This window comes from Malania oleifera, chromosome 10, assembly GCF_029873635.1.
Source record: "Malania oleifera isolate guangnan ecotype guangnan chromosome 10, ASM2987363v1, whole genome shotgun sequence".
Classification (NCBI taxonomy): domain Eukaryota; kingdom Viridiplantae; phylum Streptophyta; class Magnoliopsida; order Santalales; family Ximeniaceae; genus Malania; species Malania oleifera.
Window position 1 is genome coordinate 2,187,711 of NC_080426.1, and position 9,401 is coordinate 2,197,111.

The following is a 9,401-nucleotide window of genomic DNA, read 5'->3' on the forward strand; positions in this document are numbered from 1 at the left end:
TTTAACCATTTATATCTACTATACTATTTTAACACAATAATAATATCAATTTTATTTTATTAATGATTTATAATTTTTAAAATAATATTTAAATCTAATAATAACAGGTCATTCTTGTATTGAACCTCCCATGTGTGTGCTTTCATTTTTATAGTAAAATTCGCATTTCTATTGCAATTAGTTGATTTTCTTTCCGTATGGGCCATTGGCCGAATATTGGAATTAAGAAACATATCAATCTCTTAAATTCTCTCATTAATTTACAGAATCACTCATATTTTCTCTTTTTATTGTTTGATTTTTTTCCTAAATTTGTGTGCAACTACTTGTGAAGATCACTTCAATATTCTCGACAGCATCCTATATTTTGTTTGCCCCCTGTGTTTCTGTATTTCTTCTCTTTATTTTTCTGCATTATGGTATATTGTCCCGTATTTTCTATACTATGGTATATTTTTCAATATTTTCGTGTATCACAGTGTATTTTTCTATAAACATTAATAAAAGTTTGGTTATAAATATGATCCCATTAAAATTGGGTATTCACACGAATATAAAATCTCAAATCACATTTTCCCGTCTTCAAGAATGATTCATGCGGGGAGAGGACTGTTCAAGCGACGGACTGGGTCCCGTCTACTCAACTGGAGACATTATTAGTTATTTGACTAACGAACCCTTCTCCCCATAAATAAAAATTATATAGGCAAAGTTTTGGGCTGCTAACTAACGTACGTGCGCGACTGTCCATGTATCATCTACATTACGTCACTTAGTAATTAATTAATTTACTCCATCTACCTCCTGCGCTGCCTGCCTTACGCGTGTCCAACTGTTTGATCGTCTGGACGGGGTAGATGAACCGGCGTCGGCGCCCGGCCTCCTTCGCCATTGCCCATTTATTAAAACCTAAAAGCGCGTTTTTATTTTTTACTTAAAAAAAAAAAAAAACTTTAAAAGCGCGTTGACTCAGAAAGTTCATTCACCTTTTCATCCACATCTAATTTTTTTTTATCTTTTTCAAATATTAAAATTGGTAGATTACGATAGCCTTTACGGCTAAGAAAAGACCTTAATTAATTATCTTTATGACAATGGAAAAATGAAATTAAATGGCCCCAACCTAATCAAAATTAGGTTATCTAATTTTCATTTATTTTAGTTTCAATTTGATTTTTTTTTGGTGTTTGGGTGGGTAACATTTACTACAAAATTATAATTAATCATATGTAACATTTTTTTTTTATAAAAAAATTTGATTGTCTATATTATTCACCAGACCAAACAACAACAATAATAATGACAAATTTTAAATTTCGCTACGTAGGAGAGTTAACTATATGAATCTTTTTTTTATCCGAGCATGCAATTGTGGAAATTTTATTCAACTAAAGCTATCTATTAAATTCTTTTTCATTATTGTATCATTTCAAATTATTTTAAGTCTATCCCTTCTCTTCTAGTATCATTTACAATGACTAATTCATGAGTTCACTCCTCTTCACTAATTCACTTATTTTCAAATGCCCAAATTATCTAGTTTCCCCCTTCCATGTTTTATCTTCTACTAGTGTTAAGCCTAACTTATTGCGAATATGTTCATTAGTCAATTTATTCTTTAATGTTATATCACTCATCAAACTTAGCCTAGCATGCACATTTCCATCACTTCTCTAGAGTTCCACAGGGATAGTTAATTACAAGTCCCCCATTCTATCTCTCATTTTTAAGATCACTTAGGGGCTCAAACTCTGATCCCTCCACATGAGAGCTCAAGAGGAAAATTATGAACTGTTTTCAATTTGAATGATTGACCATTTAGAATTTCATTTAATCAATGAAATTTCATCCCTAAATTCCTAATTCAAGCCCCTTATTTAAAAGTACTTACCCTACATTTAGGTGCATGAATTTTGAATTTTAAATTTAAATTTGTATGATTTTAGATAAAATATAACACAAATTGTACCTATGATATTAATTTTTTTTTCTAAATCATCTACACAATTCAAAATACAAACCTTAAAATATATACATGTTCTCAAATACTACATTAAATTAAAAAACCCAAAAATAACATAAAGGAATCTAGAAGATGAATCACGGGTGAATCCGAGGTTTTAATTAATAAACTAATTTGATATAACACTTATAATTTTTTATAGTAGGCTAATAATTGTGGACCTTAATTATCTAACTGTGCAATATAATAATTGAATTAGTTTTCCCATCAGCCGTGGACTTTGGAAACCCTAGCTTGCTTGTCAAAATGGAATTTCCATTCCCCAGTAGTCCAAGGAAAGGTCAAATTGGCTGAAGGAAAAAAGATAAAAGCTCCTTTCCATTTCAAGGCTTGTATAAATCATGCATGCATATGGATTAATGAACTTCAGCCCCATATAATAGTACTCTAGAAACCCCAACCAAATTAGTAGAAAATGGAAATTGCTTTGTATCAGGATAATGGTTTTATTTGCACCAAGGCAATTCCTTGAAAGGAAAATTGTGCTGTTTAAGCAAAATTAAAGGTGCTACTTTGCTCGCGCTCTAATTTATTTCCCTTTTTCTAATTTGAAAAAGTGAGTTTAACTGAATTGATTGCGCACCAAACATGTGCTAAAAGGAAAATTATTAATTTGAAGATATGTAATCATGATCATACATACAATGATTGTAAAAGAAATGTACTATTTTAAAATTATATCTATAAAATATGCAATATTAGTATTACCTATATTATCATATTAATTGTAGTCGTATTGTAGAGTTAAAAAACAAACAATGCAGAATGCATGGTAACAAATAATTCATTTAAATAATATATTACGAGGACTTGTCATTTTTATTGTTATCATCAAAAAATGATTTTATATTTTGTTAATTAATTAGGACTTTTGGATGACCAAGTCATAATCATCAATCACCTTCTGGATGAAGACAAGGGTAATCCTTGCTTTGAAAATAATAGGAGTGCCCAAAAAGTTTAAGACTCATATATTGATTTTTTTAATTAATTAGAGACTAATTAATTGAGTTTGAATTACAGGAGATAATTCATTTGTTTGTCATCATCACGTACAATTTAATTCTTAGCCCTATCAAAATTTAGAACGAAAAAACTAACTAAAATGAAAGTACCAATTCTAACTAATAATGGGATATCTCATAATATAATTAAGCACCATATGATCAAGTTCTTTGAAATAAAATGAGTTTGACTATTTTGCATTATGTCTTATGGATATGCATTTATTATGGAAGTAAGAATATCTCCTCCTCCTCCTCCTCTTCATCACCATCATCACCATCATCATCATATTGGTAAACACCATAAAATAGATGCGAAATTGCAAAAAACATTGAATATTTATCACCAATTAACCTAAAGTCTCCATTCATTTCCAGACACAACCTTACAATAATTATGCTTAGTGGAAATTCAACCCCAAAAGAAGACTTGTACAGCAAGCGTTCTAAAATTTTCAAAATTTCTTTCTTTTAATTGGAATATAATGGGCCAGTGGGTGCAACAACCCCTCCAGGGTTGAACTAAGCTTGCCCCTGAAACTGACCATCTCATGCTCAATCTAAACCTAATCTGCCAACCCCAACAGTGCCAAACCAAACCCCTCTCCCCCCCTCCCCCTCTTCAATTCCTTTAGCTATAAAGACACACTGCCTCCCCCCCTCTCCCCCATACTCAAATCCTTTGCTCATCTCCGAAGAACTCAACACTCTTCAACCACGTACGTGCAGAGCCACAAAGCTAGCTGATCGAGAATTGACTGAGATTGATGGAGAACTTCACCGGCCGCCGGTGCTCTTCCCTCCTACTTGGTCTTTTGCTTCTCCTTTCTTTTTCATCACTGCTGTCCTCGGCAAATGCAGAAACTCGCTTCTATGATTTTGTGGTGCGTACGTAGCTAATTGCTAGCTTCACTTTCTTCTTAATTAAATGATTTCCTCCACTGCATGCATGAGTACTTCTCTCTCTCTCTCTCTCTCTCTCTCTATATATATATATATATATATATATACACGTATATCTCATAATGTCTATTTACATACATAGGTGCAAGCAACGCCAGTGAAGAGGCTGTGCAAAACCCATAACACCATTACTGTGAACGGCCAGTACCCGGGGCCAACCTTGGAGGTCAACAATGGAGACACCCTTGTGGTTAATGTCGTGAATAGAGCTCGCTACAATGTCACCATTCACTGGTATATATGTAAAATTAATTTTCTCTATTAACATATATAAATTATCTTATGTATATACATCCTTTCGTGTTCAAATATATATATATATATATATACATGCAGATTGGGTTCAAGTTCAATTTTTTTTTTTTTTTCGTTGTTGGTTAATTTTGTGCAGGCATGGGATAAGGCAGATGAGAACGGGATGGGCAGACGGGCCAGAATTTGTGACACAGTGCCCGATAAGGCCCGGAGGAAGCTACACGTATAGGTTCACAATCCAGGGACAGGAAGGCACGCTGTGGTGGCACGCCCACAGCTCCTGGCTGAGAGCCACCGTTTACGGCGGTCTCATCATTCGTCCTCCGCTGGGCGCCTCCTACCCTTTCCCCAAGCCGAAGCGCGAAACTCCCATTCTTCTCGGTATCCCACTTTCATATAAATCCATCAGTCAGTCAATTAATTAATTATTACTACCACAATTGAGCTAGGCTGCATTGGAAAACATTTCAAACCTTAAAATGTAACTGAATTTATTTATTATATTTTGTGCAAATTCATACTTTAATTTTAGTAGTGAGAAGTTTATTAAAATTAATATTGAATGGGTGGGTGCAGGGGAGTGGTGGGATGCAAACCCGATTGATGTAGTGAGACAGGCGACAAGAACAGGGGCGACGCCCAACGTGTCGGACGCATACACCATCAACGGTCAGCCTGGTGATTTTTACAACTGCTCTAGCAAAGGTTTGCTTTATTCCTTCCTTCCTTTCTCACTTTCCTCATCATCATTCTATCTCTAGACAATAACCCAATAATTCATGATCATGGAAAGTACGAACTTTACATGGGAATTCACACTACTCCGCTACGTACTTCTACTAACCTTAATTAATTAATTAATTAATAGCACCACCCTTTTCCTTTAATGACATAATTAATCGTAGCCCTTAAGCTATTTTTCATGTCAGCAAACCCATTCATAAAGCTAGCTAGAAAAAACATTGTAATATATATATATATATATATATATATATATAAGTCAATAAAAGAAAAAACATGAATTTTTATTATGAGAAATTGAATTAAAATCCACTAATATTTTATTACTGTATTTGAAAGAAGAAATTTTAAATTTTGAATTTAATTTAGATAACTTTCATAAATTTTAATGTAATTTTATATTATATTTTATTTAAATTTAATATAAATTTAAAATTGGAACAACATGCATGCATGTCATGTCGTTGCCTTTCTGCTGCATGCCCTCCAGTTGTTTTCCTTAATTTGATGCATGACAGCTTCCTCGGTGTCATAGAATTTACACAAAACACAATAATTAAATTAATTGCCATCATCACACCCACCAAGGAATTGTACGCAGAAGCATGATCATGCAACTCAAATTCTGAGTAGCATCAGCATGACAGAGACCAAGATTGGGCCGTGAAAAATGGGGCAAATCATGCAGTCAACCACCCATTGGCTCACATGTGGATTGGCCCACTCCTCACTCACCCATCATTCTTGGGCCCATCTTGTAGGCCTAATCAGCCACTGTGCCGCGTACGGAGCCCATTAGCCCACACGAGATGATCGAGTAACTAAAACTTGAATTTCCGTTTTTTTCGCAGATACCGTCATCGTCCCGGTGGACTCCGGCGAGACCAACCTTCTCCGCGTCGTCAACTCCGCCCTCAACCAAGAACTATTCTTCACCATCGCCAACCACAAGCTCACCGTCGTCGCCGCCGATGCCTCCTATACCAAACCCTTCACCACCTCCGTCATCATGCTCGGCCCCGGCCAGACCACCGACGTTCTGATCACCGCCGACCAGCCCCCCGCTCGCTACTACATGGCGGCGCGCGCCTACTCCAGCGCCCAGGGCGCCCCCTTCGACAACACCACCACCACCGCCATCCTCGAGTACAAGTCTGCCCCTTGCCCCGCCAAGGGCCTCCGCACCATCCCTGTCAACGCCTCCCTCCCGGCGTTCAACGACACCGCCACCGCCACCGCGTTCACTACCAGCTTCCGAAGCCTCAGGAAAGTCGAACTCCCCAACGAGGTCGACGAGAACCTCTTCTTCACAGTCGGCCTCGGGCTCAACAACTGCCCGCCCGGCCAACGGCCGCGCAACTGCCAGGGCCCCAATGGCACCCGCTTCACGGCGAGCATGAACAATGTCTCCTTCGTGCTTCCCTCGAGTTTCTCGCTCCTTCAAGCTCATCAGCAGGGCATACCCGGAGTGTTCACCACCGATTTCCCGCCGGCGCCGCCCGTGAAATTCGACTACACCGGCAACGTGAGCCGCGGGCTGTGGCAGCCCGTTCCGGGGACTAAATTGTACAAGTTGAAATACGGGGCCAGAGTTCAACTGGTTATACAGGGAACGAGCATTTTCACGGCGGAGAACCACCCAATTCATCTCCATGGCTACGATTTCTACATTCTTGCAGAGGGTTTCGGGAATTTCAACCCCAAAACCGACACCGCTAAATTCAATCTAGTTGATCCGCCGCTGAGGAACACCGTGGGAGTGCCGGTGAACGGGTGGGCAGTCATCCGATTCGTCGCCGATAACCCAGGTAAAAGATTCCCCCTGGTTTGCATTTAAAATTACTAAATTTCCAATTTGATAATTGATTAATTTGTTTCCTCTTTGGTGATTACAGGGGTCTGGCTGATGCACTGCCACTTGGATGTTCATATTACATGGGGTCTGGCCATGGCTTTTCTGGTGGAGAATGGAATCGGAGAGCTGCAGACATTAGAGCCTCCTCCGTTGGATCTGCCTCTCTGCTAGAAATCCACCGATCAGGCATCGACAACAGAACCATTACCCACTTTAGAAATTAAAATTCAATGTGCCCTGTAAACAGGGGTTGTTATTTTAATACCATAGTACATTTTTATTTTTATTTCAGTGTTGGTTCGATTCCCTGCATTTGGGGGCTTAGTTCTTTATCCGTTCCATTGTTTTTTTTTTTTTTTTTTTTGTGATAGATAAATCGGGTATAGAAGATATGGTGCAGCGGGCACAAACCAGAGCACCTATCTGATTTACCCTCACACCCGACATGTGTCATGATTTAGTTGTATTTTTATTTTATTTTATAGAGATGATCGATTTTACAAATAAATTCGAAGTTATAGTGAATATTATTTTTGTTTGTGTTATTGTTTCGGTATATAAAACCTCTGAAACATTATCAAATATACTACAGAAATGTGAGAATTTAAAATTATCCCCCCCTTGCCTCATGGGCTGAATGCTCCATGTAGTTTGGGAATTGGGAGATAAGAAAAAATGGGCTGTAGAGTATTATAGAATTTATATTTTTTTTGGAGACAAATATGTCCAAAATGTACGTTATTTAACGAGAGTAATTCAACATCAACTAAGTCGTTTTATAAACATGATAGATTCATTTAGTTATACCATTGCCCCCTCCCCCTCCCCCTCCCCCAAAGAAATAAATGGGTGGAAACAAATGATAAGCACTAATTAAATTTTTTAATATTTGGTTTGGGCTAAAAAGACTTAAGACAACTCATAAAAAAAGATTTAGTACTTTGATAATATGAATTTTCGAATCACGTAAACTTGTTCGGAACTATAAGCTTATTACTTTAAGGATACCATCATCTTATTGAATGGAGAAGTAGCTCTTGTGGCATGTAAGTATTTCTTGACCAAGGAGACTAGAGGCATGTGCACTCTGTTGTAGACTCAAATTGGGCCTCAATAAGCCCAACTAAGTTCATGACATAATATAATCGGTCTAGACAAAATCCTTTTGGGGCATGGGCTTTGATGATCCATCAAGCCTATAATCTCCTCAAAAAAAATTAGATTCCACCATTAAAGATATTTAGTGTAGACCTGATAAAGCAAATAAGATCAAATAATTTGTGACAGTTTAGGCTAGTAATTGACTGGACAATTGCAACTCATATTAAATTCAATTAAGTGATATCTTGATGATCAGATCAGATGGGCAAGTAATCTATCGTTCCTTACTGTAACTATTTTTACTATTTGATTTGTAATTTATTTCTTAACAATATATCTTCAATTTTGCTTTAATGTATAATGTGATAAAGTGTAAAACATTTAACAATCAATCACAAAGTAAAATTTTTTTTTTTTTTATATAATCTAAAATAGGCTTTGACATTAAACTCGACATTAACTTATGTAAGATAAAAAAAATGAAGCAGCCTTGGAAATTTTAGGTCCGACTGTCAGAGTAGGCATTGCTGTAAAGCTTGTTTTTCATTATTAAATTGTATTGATGTATACATTATTTATACAAGGAGAAGAATCAAGGAGGTTCCCCTACGGTTACAGAGGGGAATATAAGTTTGTTACAGGGATGTGCAAGTATTGTTATGCACAGTGCTGATACGCCCCCTTGAGTCCAATGGAGTACCACGAATATTGAGGCTCGATCGTAATCAGAAAAACGTGTCAGAGACCAGGGGCTTGGTGAAGATATTGGGAAGTTGATCCTTGGAGCTGAGAAAGGAAATTTTCAGAGATTGAGCTGCGACATGATCACGGACAAAGTGAAAATCAATGTCCATGTGTTTTGTCCGGGAGTGGAAAATTGGGTTGGCGGCAAAGTAGGTGGCTCCGATGTTATCGCACCATAAAGTGGGGGGGTGGGCGGGCGAGAGGAATCTGAAGTTCACGGAGAATTGTTTGTAGCCATATTGTTTTAGCAGCAGCAACGGCAATGGAGTTCTATTCAGCCTCTGTGCTTGAACGAGCAACAATTTTCTGCTTTTTGGAGCTCCAAGAGATCAAGTGTTTGCCAAGAAAAATACAATAACCGCCCGTTGATTTTCTGTCATCAGGGCATCCTGCCCAATCGGCATCAAAGTAAGTGTGAATGGATAGGGAGGATGTTGAGGAGAAGAAAATTCCATGATTAATAGTGCCCTGGAGATAGCGCAGAATTCTTTTTACAGCACTCTAGTGAGAAGCTTTGCCATTGTGCATAAATTGACAAACCTTGTTAACAGAGAAGCTAATATCTGGCTGGGTGTGGGATACGTACTGAAGTGCGCCAACAATGCTTCCGAAGAGTGTTGGATCATCAAAGGGGGGTAAGTCAGAGGCGGACAATTTTAAGGAAGCGACCATGGGTGAGGAGACGGATTTGGCAATGGACATATGACTGCGATGG

At 37.6% G+C, this 9,401-nt stretch overlaps 1 protein-coding gene across 1 annotated transcript; it reads left to right on the forward strand.

The window, feature by feature from the left end:
* The first annotated feature begins 3,568 nt into the window (after window positions 1-3,568).
* LOC131165756 (laccase-12-like) lies at window positions 3,569-7,366 on the forward strand. The gene is made up of 6 exons (XM_058123798.1): window positions 3,569-3,911; window positions 4,073-4,224; window positions 4,382-4,626; window positions 4,822-4,950; window positions 5,838-6,794; window positions 6,882-7,366. Exons 1-6 carry the CDS (start codon window positions 3,795-3,797, stop codon window positions 7,010-7,012), a joined length of 1,731 nt encoding a protein of 576 aa, XP_057979781.1. The 5' UTR covers window positions 3,569-3,794; the 3' UTR covers window positions 7,013-7,366.
* The last annotated feature ends 2,035 nt before the right edge of the window (window positions 7,367-9,401 follow it).

Bases quoted from the DNA above. Each gene is read 5' to 3' on its own strand.
- LOC131165756 (XM_058123798.1), top strand. From the start codon at position 3,795: ATGGAGAACTTCACCGGCCGCCGGTGCTCTTCCCTCCTACTTGGTCTT. The intron at 3,912-4,072 runs GTGCGTACGTAG...TTACATACATAG, and splicing joins CTCGCTTCTATGATTTTGTG to GTGCAAGCAACGCCAGTGAA. The intron at 6,795-6,881 runs GTAAAAGATTCC...TGGTGATTACAG, and splicing joins ATTCGTCGCCGATAACCCAG to GGGTCTGGCTGATGCACTGC.